This window comes from Adiantum capillus-veneris, chromosome 16 (assembly GCF_014529385.1).
Source record: "Adiantum capillus-veneris isolate H3 chromosome 16, ASM1452938v2, whole genome shotgun sequence".
Classification (NCBI taxonomy): domain Eukaryota; kingdom Viridiplantae; phylum Streptophyta; class Polypodiopsida; order Polypodiales; family Pteridaceae; genus Adiantum; species Adiantum capillus-veneris.
Window position 1 is genome coordinate 8,274,553 of NC_140946.1, and position 25,298 is coordinate 8,299,850.

The following is a 25,298-nucleotide window of genomic DNA, read 5'->3' on the forward strand; positions in this document are numbered from 1 at the left end:
GAGCAAGTTTAACTGCTATTTAAGTTATCTCAATCATAATTATAGGTCAAGGAAGGATGAATATATCCTGAGAAAGACAAAGGAGATGACCTAGAGCAATTATAGGAGTCTAAAAATAAAAAGTAATTGTGCTAAGTTCAAGTCATTAAAATAACTCTTTAGAATCTAAGTATGAAGTGTAGGATCTCCAAAACATTGTGCTAAGGTTTCTCACAAGAGTTAAAGCTTTAAATCCCAAGGGTGAGTTTTATTTTTTACCAAATTTCATCCTAATTTACCAGGTCCTAAATTAGCAAGTAGGTTGTAGCCTGAGTCAGCTCCATAAAGCCTCCAAGGTTTGTGCGAAGGTCTTGCACCCGAGCTAATTAATTAAAAGGTAAGTTTATGGCTTTTAATAAGTTTTTAAAAAAAAGCTAAGCTCTAAAGTTAGACCAATCCTTTTTTATTTAGAAAGTTGACTCTAGTCCTTCTTTTCTAAACTTGGTTAGGCTACATGTCCAAAGTAGCACATATTTGCTTTGTGTGAACTCAACAAGTGTGTGTGTGTGGTGTGTACTCTTGCCAAGAAAGTTCCAAGAGAATGAGGGGAGACTTGCTTAAGCTTAGAAATTGGGAACAAGTGTTTGAGTATGCATAAGTTTCATTTTTGGGTGTTCATTTCTCATTAGACAAGTGGTAAGCATTCCTTTTAAAGTTTATTAGCAAGTTTTGGATGATTTAAAAGGAATGGATTGTTGGGAATTTTTCTCTCCTCTTCTCCCTCATTCACACACTCTCAAGTGCTAAGTGTGGACAAAGAAGCTCGCTCTCTCTCCTTCTCTCTCTCTCTCTCTCTCTCTCTCTCTCTCTCTCTCTCTCTCTCTCTCCCCTGGGAGCTCTAGAGACGGATTCTATGCTCGAGAGCTAAGCTATGGATGTAAATACAAGCAAGTTAAAGCTTCACCTTATTCTTCATCTCCACTACTCTATTATGTTAATCTATGCTAAGAGCTTGCCCAATGAGTAAGCACATACAAAGTACAAATTCTCTTGCTTGAAAAATACTTCTTTCACCACCATCATCTACCTATTACCACGCAGTACTTTCTCCCCACTGGGGTGTTTAGGGCTTGGGAGGAGGGTTACAGCATGGAATCTTGAAGAACACCATCTTCTTGGCTCGAGGAAAGCTCCGCAAAAGCACAAGTTGTGTTGTAATCAAAGCTCTCTTCAAGAGAGAATTATACTACAAAGACCTTTCAAAGGGAGGACCGGTTCCAAGCACATCCGTCGGTCCTCACCAAGTTGTCAATCTTGATTGTGGTATTCTCTTTGAATTATGTGCATGGTTTTCAATATTCTAATGTGTGAATGTGCAATGAAATCAGCTCGACACAACCTCTAGTCTCCTCTTCAAAAATATCTTAAAGAAAACTCTCTCCTTTCATAAGTTAAAATTTTGTTGAATGTGAAGTAAGTATTAGATTCTCAGACACTATTGATAGAGCATCTTTTTGTAGATGAATCGTATGTAGGTAGAACATTGCATCAATGCCCTTCGTGTTTGTATATTCCCATGCAAATGTGTCTTTGTAGTCAATCAACAATGCTAATAGTTGCTGCTTGAATGCTTCAAGCAATTCGTTACCAACTTTGATTTTCCTTGGCTTTGTTGGATGAACCTAGTATTAACTCTTGCAATTCTTGTTCCTCGATTCTGTTGCTTTTTCTCATTTGCTTTATGACTCTTTTCTACCATGGTTATGGCTTCCTTCCCTATTTTCTATCGCATGTGATGTAGGTCTTCCTACTATTGCCTTTCTATCTGTAGCACCTCTTCCTTAGTAAGCAGCTTGGCTGGCTTTACTTGCGCTTGCCACATGCTCCTATTGCTCTGCTAGCACATCTATGTCAAAAATGCATCCAGTATGAGGACTAGCCTTCAGAAATTCTTCTTCTTTTGAATCTTCGATTTTTGTTGCTAAATTTGTGTTCGGAGTGATTTTGTGGGTTTGTGTCCAGAGTGGTTTGTAGGCTTGGTTCAGGTTGACGTCTTTTACCATAGAAATTATTATCCTTTTCTTTCCTTTGATGACTTCATGGTCACCCCAATCTTGGCTCAACCTAGTTGTTTTGAACCAGTGTATGTTGTCTTGATAGGCCCTTGTAGTCCCTTCAAGAAGTACTCTACTGGCAACATCTCAAATGTGGTAAGTTTGGTCCTTACAATCTCTCCATCAAGCTCTTGAACTTCTCAGCGTAGTCTTCCTTTAACCGGTCTCCTTGTTTGACCTTCTTGATTCCTTCAAGACATCACCAGGTGTCTTTTGTTATAAACCTCACTATATATGCTTTGATTACCTTATCAAATGTGATAAAGTGGCATTACTAGAACTGGCTATACCAATTCATTGTTGCTTTCATTAGTGAGATAGCGAACTACATCATCTTAATCATACCTCCATACATAGATAGCATCATATCCATTCGCTACCCATCTAGCTTCAAATTGGGCTAAATGACATATTTGGTCTTCATCTTTCTCTCCTTAAAATTTACCTGCCTTGATCTGTGGTGGTTTCATTGGTCATGATGTAGCTCCTGGTGGTGAACCTAGTGCGGCTCCTCCTCCCATTTTTTTTAGCATGAGACAATCTCCCCCCTTTTCTTGTTGTACCATGCACCCTCTTGCTAGGGGAAATGCAGCCCATTGGTCAGTTTCAAAAAACTATTAGAAGTATCCCTTTCACGGAAACAAATTTTTTTGGGAAGCCTTTAAAAGGGAAATAATGATATGTGAACATGCTTCGCAACTAAATAGAATCAGTTTACATGTTTGGCGCTATCTTCTTACATTATCTGTCTTTAGTTTTTCAAAAAAAATCCTTTTAGAATCAAAAGTTGTTCTTAGTTGTAGCAAAAAAGAGCCCAGAATGACTTAGGGTAGATCAAAAAGAGTAAAACAAAACATGCAACATTAATCACTCCCCTCTGCCATGCCTGTGAGGGATGTGGTTGAATAGTAGCCTTTTCACCCTCATTCATGTATGAATCTCAGGGTTTCTATGGTCCACTAGTACAGACCCCATCTTGGTCCTAGTGTTTGAGTGTGTGAAGATATCAAATAGAGTTTTCTCCCTCAAATTAGTGTGTCATTTTTCGTCTATGGAAGTGATAAAGCTTCCAAGAATGCGTATTTCCTTTGATTAAAACAAGCATACACAACAATAATATCGTGTTGACTTGATTGAGAAGAGAAGTTTTAACCCAATCATGATGCTCATCCACAAGCATATAACTCACGCGAACGAAGAAAAATCCAGAATTGTGATGTGGCTTCTTTATAAGAGATTTAGCACGACACTTGAGAGCAATATGTCCAAACAAAGGGGATTAGTGTTCTTTGTATGTGCTGGGGATTTGAACTAACGTTGAAATGGCTAGAAACATGGTTTGCATAAGATATTACAAGAATAGATTGAAGCGTCAAGACTGGTGGTTGAAATATGAGGGCAGAGCCGAAGAAGGTCACAATGAATGAAGATCCACTCACACACAAGCACAAAATCACTTTTTTTCACTTCTCTTGGAGCCTCGCCTCTAATTAGAAGAAACCTCAATTCTTATTATGTTTCGCACCATGGCAGATTTTATTTTCAAAATTTTCTGCAAGAATGTGATTTGAGTGCTTGCTTGTCTATAACATGATATAGAAATAAATCTCCATCTCAAAGCACAAGAGATGATGGAACACGAGAGGGATAAACTTACAAGTGCAAACAGGAGAAATACAAAAAAACCAAAAAATATATATATTATTTCACCTTAGTATTTCACAGATGTCATTCTATATATGAATTTTAGTCTTCAAGTATAATCCCATCTTTAATTACTCCATGTGTACAATTACTTTTACGAAGGACAAAAAATTAATCAGATGATTACGATCACACTTTCTAGTTGGACATCACTTGATTTGTTTCCTTACAAAATCATAGGAAAGAGTCTTTGATTAATATTACAAACGTAAAAGAAGAACCATTGCAGTCAGGATGTCTTTTTTTTGCATCATATAATCCTCCACATCTACCTATGTTTAGATTCCTTTTAGTCAACCACCGTGGTAGGCAAACTCCCACCTAGCAAACCAAAATTCAAAAACAACCAGCAGGATTATTTGAGAAAGGTTTAACAAGATCTTCTAGTTTCAATTTTTTGGAGGCCCTGTACAATTTGTTGAAAACAAGCATAAGCCATGCATGTGCTAGCGACAGTTGATACTTCGTGCCATCCATTGCAAAACCAAGATTTGGCCACCCTATTTCACAAATATAGATTGCAGTGCACCCTCGTATAACCAGCTTTAAGCATGAATACGAGAGGCTAACTATCATTAACTTTTTGGATAACCAAGCAAGGCTTAGAGCCTTGCAAAAGTAGCATTGCGAGTACTAAGCCTAGTGTGTGAGCGTGCACTAATATTAACAATAGAATTCTCTCTCTATAATACATGACAGAAAAAGATGATGATTGAAAACGAAAGTTAAGACCTATTCTAATTTCAGTCCAAACTTTTTTTTCAAATTCTGTGTGACATGATATCTGCTGCAATATACAGTACTTGCCACGGCCGGTGAGTTTCAATGATAGATTTCACTTTTGGTGGATTGACATTCATCACCTTAAACCACATGACCACCTCAAATTGCACATGAGCAGAAAGCATTTAAACAATCATGCCTATGGCATTAAACTACAGAAACCGTCTTTAAATATACAGAACATTTGATGCTTTTTCCAATTTGGAGTACAAGCCGTGAAAATTTGATCATAAATGAATGATGGATGAAGAGCTCTTCTTATCAAACACAATTGCACAACTGCGCCTAGACCAGAGTTAAGAATAAGCTAGTGTGGTTAGTCTTGTCCTACTCCTTTGAATGATGTGGCAAGGGTTTGAACCCATGGCTACACAAGGTTCTGAATTGAGTGGACTGCTTTGCAAGGCGCTTTTCCCCTTTCTGGAAATAATCAATGAAGAATGTGGCCCCTGAGAACGGAGAGTTTCTATTCGGAGCTGCCTCAGACAGAAGTGTATCAAGCCCGCTGCTGCACTGAAGTGGTGAGGAAGTCGGTTAGCTGCGGTCAGTCGAGCAATGTTGCCACTAGTGAGAAAGCAATGCCTGAAGCAAGGCAACTTGCTTAAGCGCAAGCAATGGTTGGGGGAATGATGTGCAATGGGTGAGCAGCTACACATTGCTGTGTATAGAAGTGTTCCATGAGAAAAAGGCTATGACCAGTCCTGTTGAGAGATGATATTGAGCATCCCAAGATTATCAGAGAAGTGAGGGCGCACAACCGGACTTTGGTCCCAACATTTTTGAATGAGGTAGCGGAGGGGTGGGAAGCAAGAAGGGGGAATGGGTGGACGCAGACCATGCATCACCACTCCAACTGCTGCCTGCACAGGGCTATAATCGGCAAAGGGCATCTTGCATGTTACTAGTTCCCACACCAATATCCCATAGCTGTACACATCACTCTTGTAGCTAAAACCCGTCCCTCCATTGTTGGCTCCTCTTCCCGACTCCACACCACACACCTGCCATCAGAGAAACCACTGTTTAAACATACACCCAACTCTCACATGATAGCACATGCTTTAGTAAAACCCCGTGGCACAAGCATTTCGAGATCAATATCCAGAAAGGTCTTTTCCCTTCCTAAGTTGGTGTTCCTAAAAGATGCCATTTGGGCCATTCAACTTTGGTATCCTAAGCTCTTTTCTAGATTCTCGGACGTGCCAACCCTGTTCAAGTAAGAATAGCCAACATCCTTGATGCAGCCATAAAGACACTAACAGAGGCAAAGTGCGCATTGGACCTTGTCAGACAAGAATACCCAAAATCCTTTTAACCAGCTTCTAAAGTCCTTAAAAGAAAGCCTGGGTATCAAACCTTGAGCTTACATGCTCAAGGAAAGCAACACTATCCTAGCTTATATCTGGCAATTCCCTCACAAAATTTGAAATTCTCTTTACGCATCTAAATATGAGGATAAATTTGTTATCCTCATAGAAAGATCAAAAATGTTTACGCTCTCTCTCTCTCTCTCTCTCTCGTGCTTCCCTCTTCTACGTTATGAGAACACCCTTAACCTTGAGCTTTTCTCTGCTGCAATGCCTTGTGCCACTTGGCACTTTCCCTTATCGGCTGGGCCACTCCTCTCTTCCCTTTTTCAGCACTCTCAGATAACTGCCTTCCCCTCGTTGATTCTCGGCCCCCTTAGCTAGCACTATGAGAGCAGCTTCTCCTTAGTTGCCCCTTGCCAATCTCCCCAACACCGCTACTCGAGCATGTTAGTGGATCGCCCCGCATCGGACGTCTATAGCATAGCTATCTGGTACTAGCATAATTAAATTCTCTAAAGAGTGCTGATATTCTCTCTCAACCTTTAAATCAGATTCTCTCTCCTAACAAATTTTCTATTACAAGAATCTGCTAAATTCTCTCTTTAAAATCTGCAGAATTCTCTCTCTCTCTCTCTCTCTCTCTCTCTCTCTCTCTCTCTCTCTCTCTCTAGACTGACTAGAACATACGCAGCTTTAGGACCTTTGGAGAGGATGTGTCACAGATGGCATCATGCTTTGAGCTACATGGTTTCTCTATGGAGAGCCTTCCCCCCCTTTCAGTATTCTCTAGATGCACCCTCTCTCTCTCTCTCTCTCTCTCTCTCTCTCTCTCTCAGGGAGGTCACTAGACTTATACGATGGATCTGTTTCAGTTGGATACCTAGAGAACATGGATACAGCCTATACAGGAGCTTGGAATGAAAAAAACTACATACAGAGAGCATTTTCTCCAACTCACAAAGGATGGGTTCTTATCTAGGCCTGCCTACCCGGACACTCCGCCACTTCTCTGCATCTGCCAAGATCAAACCTGTAGGTACAATCCAACACAATATGTCAAACTTCATACAAACTTGGAAGAGCACATATACTGCTACTGTTGTAAATTGCTTCCTTAAAATCTTCACCAAAATTGTCCTTTGTACTTATGTTGAGACAACATGATACCAATACTCCAAGGAAGAGTAAAGGAACTGGCTCGGGGGACAAGCCCGTAAAGAACACTAGGGCTGATCTATAACATGCCCAAAATCTGGGGAAAAAACTGCGAGGAAAAAAAACCTGCTACACTAGCCAGTCGTGGCCAGATCTGCACCCGAAACGTTGCCCCCAAGGTTGGAGCTCTCCAAAGAAATATATGGACGAAGCATCCAAATGCTGCTGACTGCGGGATTTTGAACTAGATGCCCCCCCACTAACTATTGACACTACGTGCAAATTGTCATCGAAAGGATCCCGACAAAACTGTTGTCGATCAACCTAGAAAACTACCCATAAAAGGTTGCAAACCTGTCCCAAAAGAAAAGAAGTGACCGAATCTTTAGGGCCACACTACCACCACGGAAGAAGAGAACATGGAGAAAAGAGAGGCCCAAACTCCATCAAAACTTCCTTGAATTGTTGTCATTGTTGGCTAAGGGTCTGGCACCACATGCTCCACCTCTAAACCTCATCGAAGAAAGTCGGATGATCAAACAAGAAGTGGTTCTGGAGATAAAAGTATCCCCCTCTGCCTGTCAAAGCCAACTGCAACACATGCACTGTGGCATGCACCTGAACCGCTGAATACCAGATGAACAAGAGTTACCTGAAGCCGGAACTGGAACTTCCATCCTTAGATGGACAAAGGAAAATCAAAGAGCATCCTCTGCTTCAAGAAGGGAAGAGATCCCCCTCTGTCATCCATAATCCACAATCTGTACAAAAGTTCAACGGTCACAAAACAGGAGCGTACACGAGCACTTAGAAATCTGAAAAATAAAATACTTTGCAAAAGTGAGAGAAGGGAGAAGATCGACACAGTATTGGGGGACCAGAAGATGGGCTGGTCCCCCCCCGTCAAGAGTATTCTTTATTCAGGGAGAATTCTTATACAAGCACGAGAACCCGAGGAAACCCCTCCGTTCTGTAATCTTAGACCCGAAGGTCGTGCTTTCCCGTAAAGGGCTTAGGCACAAGGCCGTTCCTTCCCGTAAGGGACTTAGGCGCGAAGCCGTACTTTCCCGTAAGGGACTTAGGCGTGAAGCCGTACTTCCCGTGAGGGGCTTTCCCGTAAGACGGGAGATTCCTGCAAAACAAACCACACAAAGCAATAATTCTCAATGTGTACCAACACCTTATACCTGTCGCTCCTTGCTCGGAGAAGCGACCTCCGTACTCAATCGTCACACGAACACTTGCAATTTCCGTCGCCAACACTTGCTCTAGAATCCCAGCGCTAGCTCCTTCTGCTGCTTCCGGCGCGTGTATAAAACTGGAACGCTGGCTGCTACTTTATAGGGCCTGGCACCCGGCGGGAATAGAGCCAAAAAGCAAGACCCTGGAGCCCCTAGAGAGAGGAGAGAGAGAGAGAGAGATCGATCGCTGATTTTCAGCCTGTGTAGCTTTATTAGAGCTGGATTTTTAGAGAGCCTTGCTTTATTTTTTTAATGAAAGGGCTGGTCACTTAAAAGTGACCGGCCACTTTATAAAATAAAGTGTGAACTTGTTCAAACTTTAAAAACTCACTCAGTTAGTGAAAACAATGCTATACACGAACACATTCCAGGCGTCCCCGGGTGCAGAACACGGCAAAGATGCAATGCAGACACAGACTCCTCGCGGGAAAGCATCTGCCCTCCCGCGAATGTTCCTGCTTTTCGTAAAAAGCTTCATTGAACCCATCTTTATTCTTGTGCTTGCGTTCTTACGCGTATTTTCTTACTCAGTTCGGATTTCCTCCTTAGCCTACGGAATGCCCCCTTTCTGATGCACCCGTCACCCATCCTGTGACGTATCAGAGGCACTCTTAACCCGGCCCTTTCCACCGAACTTACGGAAACTCCTTTGCGATGTTTACCGTCACCCATCAAATGACACATCAGAGTTGTCCGTTCTTGATGGCAGTTCCTCTAGCTACAATATTTTAACAGTTCTTAGTGCACACAATAAAATATCCTTTAAAAAAATTAATCATTAAAAATAAGAAAATAGTCCAATTAGCAACATCCCTCTGGCTTCTAAACACTTGACCTCAACTGTAGTGCTTGGACATATACCTCTAGATAAGCTGCTAATTCCTCCTGCGTCATCCACTGAGCATCAAGATTCGAATAGTTCTTAAACTTAACCAAATACTTCCGTGTTATTTTTCCGGACTTGAGAGGCCGCTCCTGATGACTTACTATCTGCTCCGGTTGGAGTATTTCTTCTATTTCCTCAACCTCAGGAGGTTCCTCAGCACTAGGCTGGCTCGGAGGCAGTCCCACATACGGCCGGAGTAAACTGACATGGAAAGCATTATGGATCCTCCAATTAGGCGGTAGCTCTAATCGAAAGGTGACATCATTCACTCGCTCAATGATCTTAAACGGCCCATAATAACGGGTAGAAAGTTTTACCACCTTCCCCTTATGAGACGCTTGTTTCTTAAGTCTTGCCTTCTCAAACTTGAGTAAGACTAATTGTCCGACTGTTAAGTCTAGATTCCTCCTGTGCTTGTCTGCAGCTTTCTTATGCTTTTCTTGAGAGCGTAGAATAGCTCTCCTAACTTGCCCGTAGGCTGTCCAAATCCCGAACAAATTCATCTGCTACAAAGATCTTATCCTTAGTTAAAAGGATCGGTGGAAGCAAAGGCTTACCATAGAGAATCTCAAAAGGTGCTTTCCCCGTCGATGAGTGTATGGTATTGTTATACGCATACTCGACAAGAGGCAAATATTTCTCCCAGTCAGATTGCCGGTCTGACACATAAGCTTTTAACATATCCAATACTGTGGAATTGGCTATCTCACTTTGCCCGTCCGTTTGAGGATGGTAGGCAGATGAAAAATTCAGCTTCATACCAAGATTATCCATCAAAGCACGCCAAAAATTTCCTCTCATGCGAGGATATCGATCACTCACAATAGACTTAGGCATTCCATGATGCTTACAGATCTGTGCCAGAAAGACCCTAGCCATATGATCTGCTTTGATCGTTTTCTTGACTGGTATAAAGTGTGCTTGCTTGCTAAACCTGTCCACAATGGTCCAGATCGCGTCATTTCGAGTCTGAGTTCTAGGGAGGTCCATGATGAAGTCCATGGCAATACTTTCCCAAGGTTCATTAGGCACAAGCAATGGTTGTAGCAACCCAGGCGTCTTATGACAATCATACTTCACTTTTTGGCAAACCAAGCATTCCCTGACATACTTATCAATGTCTGCTTTAAGGCTAGGCCAAAAGAAATATCTTTCCCTTGCTAAGGTCGTAGGGAGGATACCCCGATGACCCGCATAAGGCAAAGCGTGTGCTTAATCTATGATCTTCTTTCTTAATGGTTCCGCCACACATATGGCCTGATGGTGGTAGAGATAACCGTCCCCAATGGAATAGGGAAACTCATTCTCTCCACGATGTAGCTTTCCCCAAATGGTGGAGGAATCTGGATCATTCGGATACAAATCTGGTAGTGCTTCTAATTCTTGGTGATACACTGAAGTGATAGCGTTCACCCTTGGCCGCCTAGACAATGCGTCCGCGACCACATTCTTACTCCCAGCAGTGTGAAGGATCTGGAAGTGAAACATAGACAAAAAGTTTGCCCATCTCATCTGCTTCTCAGGTAGTTTCCTTTGCGTAAGAAAATATCGCAAACTCTGGTGATCAGTCTTGATCACAAAATCCGCTCCTAGAAGATAGTGCTTCCAGTTGGATAAGGCGTGAATCACAACCGTGAGTTCCTTTTCGTAGATTGATGCATGCAACTCTGCATCCTTAAGCCGTCTGCTTTCGTAGGCCATTGCATGGCCTTCTTGGTTTAACACTGCTCCGATGCAATCGCCTGAAGCATCGCAGTGGACCTCAAATGGTTTTCTTAAGTCAGGCACTATCAAAATAGGTCCATGGCTTAGCAAGTACTTGAGCCGATCAAAAGCTCCTTGTCTCGATCCCCATCTGAAAGGAATCTTCTTCTTTGTCAAATCATGAAGTGGTCCTGCTACATGAGAAAATCCTCGGACAAACCTTCGATAATACGAACATAATCTCAGGAAGCTACGTACATCATGTACCGTAGTGGGAATAGGCGAATCCTCTACCACTCGGATCTTGGCAGGATCCATACTCACTTGATTGTGAGAGACTACATGGCCGAGATAGTGTATCTCTGAGAGGAAGAACTCGCTCTTCTTTGCATTCACATGCAACTCATGCTTTCGCAATAAATGAAACACTAAGTCCAAGTGCTTCCGATGTTCCTCTTCTGACTTAGAGAAGATGAGTATGTCGTCAAAGAATACTCCCGTAAAAGCTCGATACGGGCTGAAAATGCGGTCCATCATGCGATTGAACGTCGCAGGAGCATTGGTCAAGCTGAAAGGCATTACCAAAAATTCATATAGTCCAAAGGTTGTGCGGAAAGCAGTCTTATGGACATCCTCAGGGGCGATCCATATCTGATGATACCCACTCTTTAAGTCTATGCGACTAAAGACACTTGCACCCTGCAACTTATCAAGTATATCATCAATCCGAGGGATCGGAAAGCGATTCTTGACCGTGATCTTGTTTAAAGACCTATAGTCTATGCACATTCGAAACGTACCATCTTTCTTTTGCACCAGTAGAACTGGAGAGCAGTAGGGTGAAGCACTTGGCCGTACTAACCCTTTCTATAGAAGCTCGTTGACTTGCTTCAGAATTTCCTCTTGCTGAGCAAGACTCATGCGATAAGGGGGTTGATTGGGAGGCGAGCTACCCGGTATGAGATCTATGTGGTGATCTTCCAGGCATACCGGAGGGAGTTCATCAGGAAGTGTTTCCGTGAAACAATCTTTGTACTTTTCAATAAATTGAAGACGCTTTATTTCCAGACTAGAGAGAGAGTCCCTACTAGTTTTATCCTTCTCACGTGCAAAAATCAAGTAAGCAGAAACACACTTCTTCATTTCTTTCTTAATGGAGATATGGCTTACAATTGGGAACTGCCAATCTCCTTCATCAGCATTTTCTTACCCCCATGATCAAAGTGAGGGTCTTTTCCACATAATCAGGAATAGGTGTCATGTGGAAGTGCCATGGCATACCCAAGATGATATCACATCCCTCGATGGGTGCCATCAAAAATGATTCGCGGTCCTTGTACTCCCCAATCCGAAGATTGAGCTGTCCTTGCACGGGAGTTGCATTGGTTGTCAACCCCTCGAATGCCGATCCGAATGTAACCGGTGTGCCAAGCTGAGCCGGTGTGAGGCACAATCGTTCCGCAGTATCCAGGGAGATGAAGTTATCCGTGGATCTTGGATCATAAAGAATCAGTACTCGCTGGTTGTTCAAAGATCCCCAGCCCTTCAGAAGTTGACGCTTCCCTTTCTCCGTTTCTCTGTTTCCTTGAACATCTGGAATTGAGTTCGAGCTTGGTGGTGCGGGTTCCTTCCTTGCTTTCTCTTGCCTCGTAGAAGCTTGTTCTTGCCGTTGCTGCTTTAGCGGGCAATCCGGTTTCATATGTCCTTTATCGCCACAGTAGAAGCATCTTCCTTCCTCTCTGAAAGTTTGAAGTTGAGTAGGAGAAAGATACTTAGTTCGCTTGCCATTGCCCTCTGGCTTCTTAGAATGATCATAGTCCCTAGATGGAGGACATTTTCTTCCTTGGCCCCCTTGGTCATCGTAGACCCCTCTTTGTCTTGCACGGTAAGTGCTATGCTCCATTTTTCTGGGCGTCCCAGTTGAGTGCAAATCCTCAGCAATGATTGCTGACTCCATCATCCTCTGAAGAGTATCATGCGAATACACTTTCATACTCTTTCGAAGCTGCGGTTGAAGACCCGCTTCGAACTTTCGTTTCTTTTCCTCGTCGGCAATCTTCATGAAGGGAGTGATCTTCAAAAGAACCGACCAATACTTGTCCACATAGGTCGTTACTCTTTCATGTTCCTTCTGGGCAAGCCAGTCCCATTCCTTCCGTATGTCCTGCTTGAAGTCAGGTGGAAGAAATTGTTCATAAAATTCAGATTTGAAGCTCTCCCAAGTTCTGGCTTGAGAACCTTCCAGAATCTTGGCTAACCACCAATTACTTGCCGTTTCCTTGAGGTGCATCCCCACATGGCGTAATTTGGATCTTTCTCTGAAGTGCCCATTGGTAAAGTCGACTTCAAACTGTCGGATGAAGGATAGTGCTTTGGAGATGTCTCTCCGTCCGTTGTAGGTTTCGAACTTGATGTCCTTGTCGCCCGATTTGAAGACTCTCATGCGATGTTGAGACTTGCGACCATGCTTCTTGAATCGAGGCTTGTCTTTAGGTTGATGTAGGGTAGTCGTAGTAGCGGCTTCCTTCTTCTGACGAGATGATCGAGAAGTAGAAGTATAATCAGGAGAGTAGGATGGAGATGAGATAGAGATGTCCTTGCTCTCGTCTAGCAAAGAGAGCGCTTTTTCCTGGAATTTCCTTGGAATAGGCCGTTCATTCCGATCCCAAGATCCTTTGTGCACCTCGGCACGTTCTTCTTCTCTTTCCTCCTATGGTCTCATGCCAACAGTGTGGTCTGGATGCCTGGCTGCATCGGTTCCATTCGTTTTCTTCATTCCGCCCAAGAGCTTTTGGACATCTGGCAATAGTAAGATTTGTTGCAAATCCACAAGCTGAGCTTGCACTTGTTGAAGCTCCTCTTCAACGCTTCTTCCTTGGCCCAACATGGTTCTTCCCGTTCTTCCCGGAATCGTCCTTCTTTGCAGAGAAAGAGAGGAGTCCAAGCTCTGATACCACTGTCACAAAACGGGAGAGTACACGAGCACTTAGAAATCTGAAAAATAAAATACTTTGCAAAAGTGAGAGAAGGGAGAAGATCGACACAGTATTGGGGGACCAGAAGATGGGCTGGTCCCCCCCCGTCAAGAGTATTCTTTATTCAGGGAGAATTCTTATACAAGCACGAGAACCCGAGGAAACCCCTCCGTTCTGTAATCTTAGACCCGAAGGTCGTGCTTTCCCGTAAAGGGCTTAGGCACAAGGCCGTTCCTTCCCATAAGGGACTTAGGCGCGAAGCCGTACTTTCCCGTAAGGGACTTGGGCGTGAAGCCGTACTTCCCGTGAGGGGCTTTCCCGTAAGATGGGAGATTCCTGCAAAACAAACCACACAAAGCAATAATTCTCAATGCGTACCAACACCTTATACCTATCGCTCCTTGCTCGGAGAAGCGACCTCCGTACTCAATCGTCACACGAACACTTGCAATTTCCGTCGCCAACACTTGCTCCAGAATCCCAGCGCTAGCTCCTTCTGCTGCTTCCGGCGCGTGTATAAAACTCGAACGCTGGCTGCTACTTTATAGGGCCTGGCACCCGGCGGGAATAGAGCCGAAAAGCAAGACCCTGGCACCCCTAGAGAGAGGAGAGAGAGAGATCGTTGAATCTGCGTTTTCTAGAGAGAGGAGAGAGAGAGAGAGAGAGAGAGAGAGATCGCTGATTTTCAGCCTGCGTAGCTTTATTAGCGCTGGATTTTTAGAGAGCCTTGCTTTATTTTATTAATAAAAGGGTTGGTCACTTAAAAGTAACCGGCCACTTTATAAAATAAAGTGTGAACCTGTTCAAACTTTAAAAACTCACTCAGTTAGTGAAAACAATGCTACACGAACACATTCCAGGCGTCCCCAGGTGCAGAACACGGCAAAGATGCAATGCAGACACAGACTCCTCGCGGGAAAGCATCTGCCCTCCCGCGAATGTTCCTGCTTTTCGTAAAAAGCTTCATTGAATCCATCTTTATTCTTGTGCTTGCGTTCTTACGCGTATTTTCTTACTCAGTTCGGATTTCCTCCTTAGCCTACGGAATGCCCCCTTTCTGATGCACCCGTCACCCATCCTGTGACGTATCAAAGGCACTCTTAACCCGGCCCTTTCCACCGAACTTACGGAAACTCCTTCGCGATGTTTACCGTCACCCATCAAATGACACATCAGAGTTGTCCGTTCTTGATGGCAGTTCCTCTAGCTACAATATTTTAACAGTTCTTAGTGCACACAATAAAATATCCTTTAAAAAAATTAATCATTAAAAATAAGAAAAGCAACAGCAACAGAAGCATCAACCTACTACCCATCGGATAGGTAGCTCCGTCGAACAATTCAAAGAAGGACGTGCATTTACGAAAGAGAGAGCAAATCTGTCAATCCATCTCCTCGAAGAAAACACAGCCATAGAAACCTCCTCTAGAAGTGAGGAAGAAGATCCTACTGCTGTCCACACACACTCTGAAAAAGAAGTTGGAAATGAATAACTCCCCCTCTGGATCCAACAACCGCATGCTTGCTCCCCTTGCGGGAAGGCACGGTAACATGACTCCATCTGGGAAATCCAAAGCACTCCACCACTGCTACACATCCTCAAGCCCCCATCTGGTTTCCCTTGGTGAAGGGAGGTGGAGGTAAGCAAGGGTAAAGACGGGGAGGTCGTAGATGAGGATCCAAGGCCTCCACATACTCAAAACTGCCCCCAACTTGGTGAAAAAAAGGAAAAAACAGCAAGCTTCTTCTCTCTCAACCATGTCCAAAACGGCACCAAATCAGCCACATCCGGCACCAAAAGAGCAGACAAAGCAAACCAGAGACTACTGGAAATTGTTATTTGAGCAGATTGTTATCAGCAAGTGACCAAGGGTGATCCGGCATAGAACTGACATGCCAACTCGATAGACCCGAGGTGCACACAACTACGACTGCTACTGATTGTCACGTGCACATGGCTAAGTGTGCCACGTGGACATGCTTCATCGACTTCCAGAGCCAATTTTCCCCTTCTTCCTAGATAGGGATGTCTAGAATCCTAGGAGGATTAGTACCAGCAATTTTGTGAGCCTGTTCGCAGGACCTGCATGTCTAGACAAGTCCATTAGATTAGGTTTCCAGTTTTGGAACCCTCTTGCATAAATGGTTTGTATACACGTTTTGACACATGTTATTACAAACGGTGGGCATCTGGCATGACGAGCATATAGTTTTAGGTTGGAGGAACTCGACGTCCCAATCCGCGCGTCCATCAGATTCTCGGATCGGCAGATGTGTGCAATTTGCACCCAATTTTGACCCCCATTCTAGTTTATTAAATGAATTTTTTTGGGAAACCTGGTGGACAGCTGCCCTACCCAAGCCTAATAAAGTTTATAAGCCTCATACCTCACCTATAAAGGGAACCATCTGCTAGCTTTTCCAACAAAAGTTGCAAGTTGCAGATTCAAGGACTAAACTAAAAGAGAGAGACAACATGCGACACGGAGTGGCGGAATTCCACCCCAGAGAGTATTGGCTCCAAATTTCTTTATATTGCATCAGCTCAGTACAAGCCGGTACTCCAGACTCTGCACCTTCTACAAGAAGCATGCCAGAGAATGAGCCTATGGCCTCATATTTAAAGGCCCTAGGCCCAAAAGCAGTTTACATGAAAAGCATTCAAACTCAAAAGCATTTGGTCCAAAAGCATTTGCCAGCGCATTTTGCAGAAATCCGCACAATTGCCACGTCAACACTGTCAACGCGTTTTGCGGAAATCCGCCACGTCGGTACTATCAGCGCGTTTTGCAAAAATCCGTATAGTTCTGCCACGTCAGCAATCAGCAAAAAATCCGAGCTGCGTCTGTGTGTGGATCTTGCTTTATTTTAATTCCTTGATGTCTCTTGGGCCCCATCGGACGGGGTCCCATAAGTTGGTAGGACTTCTTCTTCTGTCGTTGCTTGTTCTTCTTAGGGTTTAGGCCCCTCGGCGGTGATCTGAAGATTGGCTCTGCTCTTCACTGACTTGACACGTCAGCAGTTTGAGACATCCCCCCTTCTTGAAAGAGAGTAATCGTCCGCGGATTACAGCATATCTGCAAAACAACTCAAGTTAGCTTTTTAAAAAAATTCCGAGGGTCGTTTCGATGGACAATCAATTTGCTATTTTTTTGTTAAGGAGTTGGCTTCTCTTCCCGGCTCTTTTGATCAAGGAGTTGGCTTCTCCTTTCATCCAGTTCAGAACTCTTGATATGCTGGCTAGTAAAATTAGCCATCACGCCCAAACCGCACTGATCTTCCACAGGTGTTTTGACTCTTGATGCACTAAAATTACATACCCAGGTAATCTCATCCAGTTAGGAATATTCAATAGTTTGGACCAAGACACAACAAACAACGCCCCCGAGACAAACGGTATGCGGTATGAAGCTACTCAACGACTACCTCGTCACTCCCCCCGCAAATAACCCAAAAAGGTCCGGGCCATGAGCTCAGAGGACTGTACAACCAAATGCTCCTCAGACCGCAATCTGCGTCGCTTGGAGGTTCAAGCATACAACCAAACGCTCCCCACGCGTCGGCCTACGTCGTTCGGAGTTTTTGTAGCATACAACAGAACGCTCCCCAAACATCGGCCTGCGTCGTTCCGAGGTTTTCAAACATACAACAAAACGCTCCCTAGGCATCGTCCTACGTCGTTCCAAGGTTCAAACAATACCAAAACAGTATTTCTCACTTCTCCACTCGGGAGGAAAATCACCAACCACTGAAACGAGTATTTAAAACCAAAGTCAAACAATTCAAATCGGCACCAAGACAAGTTTAAGACAGATAGCATCCATTTCAAACAATACTTTCTCAAACAATGTTCAAAAGTATCTAACTAGAAAACAACTAGAGAGGTCATTCAGGGCTTTGTTTGGACAACCGAACTTTGAGGACAACTGGCTTGCCCTTGTGCATCACGTTGATGGTTCGGTTCCGAACCTGGAGAGTTGTATCATTCTTGTCGTGCCAAGGCATGCCCAAGAGAACATCGCAATTGCCCAACTTAATAATGTGGAAATCTTGTATAGTCACTGGAAGAGCATCCATGAGCGGTACCACTTTTTGAGTTTGCCCCGTGACTAGCTCAGCTTCAATTTCTCGACCCTCTGCATCATAATCAAAGTGCATCTGCTTCAAGAATTCTGTATGGATGATGTTCTCCATAGCTCCGAGGTCAAAGAAAATAAAGGCTTTCAAGCCGTTGACTTTTCCATAAGCTCTACATAATTCATTAAAACTCTCGAGGTGTATATCATAAATATGGGGTACTAGTCCAATAGAAGGTCTAGCCCTCTTGGCCGAAGGTGGCCCCGAGAATCCGTCTGACGTGGGAGCAGAAGGTTGCACTGAGGACGTCGAGGCACGCTAAGGACGTGTATTGAACGTATGCCCTGCTTGGAAACATTCAAAGCATCTGCCTTCTTGTAACAAGGCGTCTCGTTGACGGTGTGTCAGACGAGGCCGTTGAGGTTGGTTTTCACGGGATTCCCGAGAATTTGTTCGTTGTTGCCGGGAGTTTTGGTTAGTGGCCGGAGGTTCTTCTGTGGTAAACTCCAACTTTCCCTTCATGAGCTTGTAGCTGACCGCGGCAAGGTCCATAAGCTCTTGCATGGTAGAGGCTTTCTTGGAGAGAGAATATCCCTGCAATGATGACGGTAGTCCAATCGTGTAGCGCTCGCACTGATCCTCCAAGGAAATGAACTTAAAGAAGGACACCGGAAGGTATACGTCGAGAAACCTTTGGTTATAGTCGTCCATGGTTTCGGTGGCAAGCATTTTCAAGTTGCCCCACTCTGCCAAAATCCGGACTTCAAACATCAAAGTCATGTAACTACGTGCAAAAACTGTCTTGAAAGCTTGCCAGGTCCTTGGAGCATGCGGTAATGTCGCGATTGAACTTCACCATTGCATAAGCATTATCTTTAAGAAATCCCGCTGCTCGAGAAATCTTGGATTCTTCTGTATAGTTCCCAAAGCATAGATGTTGTCGAATTATTGTAGGAATTGCAATGCTTTCTTGCGATCTTTCACCCCGGAAAAGGTGAAAAATTTGACTGTCGTGCCGCCATCTTTGAAATCTTTGGGTTGGTTAGGCGCACATCCCGGGTATGGATAATAAGGGTATCCATATTGGCTCCAACCATTGTAGCCTGGTGGCGGCGGTGGCGGTGGTGGAGGTGGGGGCAATGGCAGTGGCAAAGGCGGTTGCATTGGATCAGGGTCATATGGCTGCACCATAGTTCTGAAGACTCCCTGATCGCAACAAACGGCTGAGAAGGTTGTCATTTGGAAGCTCTCGTACTTTCTAGTGACAGAGGAGGTACCACCTGGGGCATCAGAGGGGGTAACATGTAGTTCAAAAATTGTTGAAAACTTTGCAACATCGGAAGATTCTTCTGAGGATGCCGCAAAAGAATGTAGTGAAGCTCTTCGAGCAGAAACTGCAAATATTCTGTTGAATCCATGAATTCCACGTCTTGGGTTCTTTATGGCTTATGCCCTGTAAGACAGAGCGATGAAGACGGGAGCGCGCCCGATGCACGATGAAGTAAGGGTGAAAGTGACTATTGAGTCCATGGTCGGGACCCGAAGATACTTCAAATAACAATTTCCAGTAGTCTCTGGTTTGCTTTGTCTGCTCTTTTGTAGGACCGGTATGCTTTCAGAAAAGCACATGCCTGATACTCTGATACCACTGTCACAACACGAGCACCACGTGCCAATAGAAAAGAACAGATTGAACAGACTTTTAGCACTTCAATAACAACTGAACTGATAGAGAGAGAACACGCGACACGGAGTGGTGGAATTTCACCCTAGAGAGTATTGGCCCCAAAGCTTGGCACCCCTTTCGGTATATCTTTATATTGCATCAACTCAGTACAAGCCGGTACTCCAGACTCTGCACCTTCTACAGGAAGCATGCCAGAGAATGAGCCCATGGCCTCATATTTAAAGGACCTAGGCCCAAAAGCAGTTTACATGAAAAGCCTTCAAACTCAAAAGCATCTGGTCCAAAAGCAGTACCCAAAAATCTGTCGGCGCGTTTTGCGGAAATCCGTACAACTGCCACTAAGCACTATCAACGCGTTTTGCGGAAATCTATTCAGTTCTTCCACGTCAGCAATTAGCGGAAAATCCGGGCTGTGTGTGTGTGGGTCTTGCTTTATTTTAATTCCTTGATGTCTCTTGGGCCCCATTGGACGGGGTACCATAAGTTGGTAGGACTTCTTCTTCTATTGTTGCTTGTTCTTCTTAGGGTTTAGGCTCCTCGTCCATGATCAGAAGGTTGGCTCTGCTCTTCATTGACTTGACACGTCAGCAGTTTGTGACAGTAACAGAGCAGCCAACGTTTTTTGTTTGCAGCCCTAGCGCTAGCAAAAGGTTGCAAATCTGCAAGCGTTTTCTGTTTTCAGCCCAAGCGCCAACAAATCTGTCACAAGCTTGGGCACCCCAAGTCGAGAATCAGACACGACATGAAACCGGCCCGTAGGGCGGTGGACGTTAGCTTTCACCCAATTCTTCAACACTTGACTTTACGACACAAAGCAATGACTTAAAAGGAACCTGTAAACTGGGACTAAATTACACTTCAAGACAAATAGCACGGCCAGGAAGCTAGAATGCTTCCAAGCAGACAGCGACACCTGTAGGCCCCAAAGGTTGGCGCCCCTTTCTGTATTTCTTTATTCTTTAAGAGAGGGACTAAAAGTTGTGGTTCCCTACAATCTGCCCCGCACAATCTGGGCTGAATTCCATCTGTTCTGGCCCGATTTCGGCAACATAACTGTAATAGGACCCCTCACAATCAGTATCCCTACGCATTAGATGACTTTCCCGACGCATACGGGACCCTTTGCAAAACCTGGCGAGAATCTGCAGCACGCTGAATTCTCTGTTTTCTGCCCCGTAAATGCGCCAGATCACCTCTACAGCGGTCCCCTCGCGTCCCCAAACCTCCTAGGGGTATTAGGGAAAAAATACACAGCAGGCTGTAATTCCCTGTTTCGGGCTCTGTTTCGCGTGCCGGTCGCATCCGTAGCAAATCCTCGAGCTCCCGCACCTATAGAGCTACTTGCCCTTTGAATCGGACGAATTTCGCACGTGAAACCTCTCCAAATTCACTTGTACCTACGGGGGATTAGCCGCTAGCTAATCCAGTACCTGTGCAAGAGGCTCTTGCCTCGGCAATCGAGCATGAACCCACACAACTGTACATTGGTCAAATGAAAAGCCCACTAGAGGGGCATAACATACTGCTCATAGAGAGAGAGAGAGAGAGAGAGAGAGAGAGAGAGAGAGAGAGAGAGCAGTGCGTAGCGTGCAGGGCATCACTGCTGGCACCGCACTGTACATAAGAGGGAAAGGAAGCACTCCATAGCTCTTAACCTGTTGCAATCCGCCTATGGCTGAAAATGGTGCCCCTTTTGCTGATAAACAACTCGCCCAGCTCTCCCAAAGTGGCAGAATTGCTCACGAGCTGACACCTCGCCCAGTTTCCAACTTTGGCCAACTTGGCTAAAAATATCTCAACTGGTGCGTCAGTTGACTTGGCAACAGAGCAATAAAATGTTCCCCTTGTCATTCCAGAGCTAATGACGCGAACACATTTCACAGCCCAAAATAGCAGGTCCCTAAATTTTAGGAGATGCTTCCACGGCACTCACACTGGTCATCTAACCATCAATCAACACTGGAACCACATTGGAAAATGCAATGTCGGCTAGCTATCAGGTGATTTACACTCGTAGCCCCACCGTGGCTAGCCTTAGTCCATTTGCACAACTTTAGTGCTCACTGGCCGTATGGCCTAGACTCTCACTGTCTGCCTCACACCATGAAACTCGGGCATTGACATTTCCAAAGGGGTGCTTTAAAGCAAGTCAAATAAAATTCCCCCAAAAAGAAATCAACAAGTAAAGTTGCCACAGACTCGTGACATACGCCCCTCTTGAAATCGCGAACGTCCTCCTTTGCATGAATATCAATCCATTAGTGTATACAGCACTTCGTGGACACCGTATCACGGCTATCAACCTTTTCCTGTGTACACACCTGGTTAACATGGTACGAGACATACATGCTCATAGTTAACACTCTTGTGTATTCAACACTTGTTAACTCATGTATGGATTTCTTAACTAAAACAATGGACTGGAGTCCCTGCCATTCTGAGGAAATTTCAAATCCTAGCAGAGATTCATATGAACCATTCAAAATCAAAAAATGCCAAACATATTGATTTCCTGCCATTCTCTTACCAAAGCTCAATAATCTAATTTGAGTCTAGGACACTAATGGGCTCGGTTGAGCTTCTTCCAATGCATGCTATTCGATTATGTGTGTGTACCAAAGGCCTCTTTTGTTGAATGCCAAAAAATATAGAAGAATTAACACAAAATCAACTAGTCATAACTTGGACGAAAACTTCACAACATGCAATCTGCATGTCTGCTATGCGACTAGACAACATACCTAGATGAATCCGAGATAAGCCTAGATTCACCCTTGAAAGGAAAGTGCAAGGCATAGAGTCACCGTAGCCATCCACAAGACAAGGTAACCATCAACTCCATCATGCATAGTATTGACTAAATACTAAGGAATCCCGATTCCCCACTACCGTGGTCAGTGCCCTATAGTACGAATATATGCTCCTACACACACACACACTAGAAAGATCTGTGTACTGAGTTTCTGTCATAACTCTAGAGAAGCACAGCAAACTCAGCCATTACGAAGCCTAGCACTAAAAAAAAAATTAAACAAGAAAAATTAGCACAAAGATAAGGTAGCTGATAGGGCAAAGAATTAACACAAAATCAACTGGTCGTAAGTCGAACAAAAACTTCGCAATGTGAACCATGCATGTCTGCTATATGACTAAAAAACATACCTTAATAAATCCAGAATAAGGCCAGGTTGACCCTTAGAGGCAAGTGCAAGGCATAGGCTCAGCAATATAACCATCAGCTCCATCATGCAAAGTAATGACTATATACTATGACATCCCCACTAGCGTCGTCAATGCCCAATAGTAAGTACCAATATATGCTAATATATGCTCCCACACCAGTGACCACACACACATAAGCATACACTAATACAAAGATCTGCGAACTCCGTTACTATCATAACTCTAGAGATGCTAGAGACGTAGGGCAGACTCAGCCACAATGAAGCCTAGCACTTAAAGAAGCATCAACAAAAAATCATATGGTATGTAAACTACATTTCTTGCATTCACAATGCATGAAGTAGCAAAATTTAGGAAAATTGATGAATCAAAAATGTGGTCAAACTAGAAATTCAAACCCCATTCTGCTAGAGCAACCCAGCATCCTCAGCCAGATTAAAAGGCCAGAATCGGCTTGAAGGCCCATTCAACAATCCTAATAAGCTTTAATGCAACAAGGTTACTAAGGCAAAAACAATACCTCTGGCGCCATCCATCGGTAAGATCCGATTTCCCGATCCTCCCCCTCCTCATTCACAAGCCTTGCCACCCCTAAATCTCCTATCACCGCATTTCCTTCCTCATCAAGAAACACATTGGCTGTCTTCAAGTCCCTGCAAAATTTGAGCCCCTGCCATCAATACAGAAGCATATACCAAAAATAATGTGAGTTACATCCAATTCAGGGTCTGTTTTGAAAGTTTAAAACCCTCCAAAGTAGGAGTGCCAATATGTGGTGTGAGTGACAAGTTTGAAACAAGAGTTCACCAATGCTCTGCCTCCAAAACAACCCACCAATCGTTTTAATGACCAAGCAAATGAGAGATTAACTACAAGCTGGCAATAAACAGCATGAATTTTACCATAATAAATTTCAACCAAAACCAGAACGGGAGAGGGATAACATACATGTGAACAATCCCCCTGGAGTGCAAATACTCCATTCCCTTGGCAACATCTTTGGCAAGCTTCAGTATCTCGGAAAGTCTCAAGCCTGTGGTTCTTTGTTGGAGATAATGTAAGAGAGTGCCACCTCGCATGAACTTGGTGACAATGCAGATGCCAAGTTGGGGGGAGAGACAGACTCCATAGATTTTGAGGATGTTTTTGTGTGGACACGAAATAAGACTAAGTACTTCGCGGCGAAATTGACCTTCGATTTTAGTCCGAAAGCCCTCCCCGTCACTCTCGGCTGTAGGGAAATCGCTGTCAGATTTGCTTCTAAGCTCATTGTTGCGGCTGGTGCTCACTGTTCCTTTCAGCACTTTGACAGCTACATCTTGGCCTTTGTAGAGGCCCTTGTATACTTCCCCTGAAGAGCCCAGGCCCACAGACTCCCCAATCTCCAAGTCCTTGCTTTCTATCAAATAAATGCTCAGCAAAGCTTTCGCTGCAGCTACCTGGCATTGCTTGCCATCAAACAGAATTCTGTAGATAGAGCCGTTATTGTTGGTATTGCCAGTCACCTCCTGCTGGTCACTGCCCATGTAAAAGTGGTCGAGAGGGAATGATCCAGCAGAGTTGCAGGGAAATAGGTTTTAGATTCTCGTTAACGATTCAATCAAAATTGGGCTCGCTTGGATCCTCCAGGGCGAACAATGTGTTACTTTAGAAGGGCAATGGCCCTTGAGGAACAGAGAAAGTCACTGTCTATACTTTTTAGATAACACCCAAAGTAGCGCGCCATGTGTGCGATGTGAGGAGGCCCGGGGAGGAGAAAAGTAAGAGTCCGTGAGGTCTGTTAGGTGGGGAATGTGGGCCCACATCAAACCGGCATGCCACGTTGCCAGCCACGCCAAGTCACCGACTCACATGCACAAAACTCGTCCACATTCATCGTAACGGGACCTAAACCTGACTGTCCATTAGGCAGAAAGTCTGAGTCAGAGTCGTCATCCCCATTTGGCTGACCTGACAAAAAGGCATCCCATCGCAACTTTTATGTCTGTCGTGCAATTTGGATAGCCTAGTCATGACTGGCTGAAGAGAATCTTGCAAAATTACAGCCCAAAGTTGGTCGCGGAGGTGCGAGAAGCTCTCCCATCTATACTATACTAGTGTGGTCGGCTCCGCCCGCCTCTTTCTCGGATTTCGCACAGGTTGGCTCTCTCTCTCTCTCTCTCTCTCTCTCTCTCTCTCTCTCTCTCTCTCTCTCTCTCTCTCTCTCTGATCGTTGTGCACTCGGAGTGCAGGCCACACCTGTCGGATGAAGCAAGTTCTGACGCGTGGCAGGGAGGAGGGGCGGAATCCCTCCCCCCATTATAGATAGTATAGATATATTGGGGGAAGGGATTCTTGCCCCTCCCCTAGACACATGGGAGTCTCTCCTACCTACGAGATTCATTCAACCAGTACACCGGTAGCCCAGCAATGCAAGAGACAGCAGGCTACACAGAGAGAGAGAGAGAGAGAGAGAGAGAGAGAGAGAGAGAGAGAGAGAGAGAGAGAGAGAGAGAGAGAG

At 44.4% G+C, this 25,298-nt stretch overlaps 1 protein-coding gene across 1 annotated transcript; it reads right to left on the minus strand.

Moving 5' to 3' along the window:
* Positions 1-4,673: 4,673 nt before the first annotated feature.
* Positions 4,674-24,492, minus strand: LOC147438521 (serine/threonine-protein kinase STY17-like). The gene is made up of 3 exons (XM_086484618.1): positions 23,747-24,492; positions 23,319-23,451; positions 4,674-5,581 (listed from the first exon to the last, which is right to left on the minus strand). The coding sequence occupies exons 1-3, from the start codon at positions 24,322-24,324 to the stop codon at positions 5,270-5,272; spliced, it is 1,023 nt and encodes a 340-aa protein (XP_086340744.1). The 5' UTR covers positions 24,325-24,492; the 3' UTR covers positions 4,674-5,269.
* Between the last annotated feature and the right edge of the window lie 806 nt (positions 24,493-25,298).

Bases quoted from the DNA above. Each gene is read 5' to 3' on its own strand.
- LOC147438521 (XM_086484618.1), bottom strand. From the start codon at position 24,324: ATGGGCAGTGACCAGCAGGAGGTGACTGGCAATACCAACAATAACGGC. The intron at 23,452-23,746 runs GTATGTTATCCC...CAAATTTTGCAG, and splicing joins TCCAGGGGGATTGTTCACAT to GGACTTGAAGACAGCCAATG. The intron at 5,582-23,318 runs GTATTGTTTTTG...CTCTGATGGCAG, and splicing joins ACCGATGGATGGCGCCAGAG to GTGTGTGGTGTGGAGTCGGG.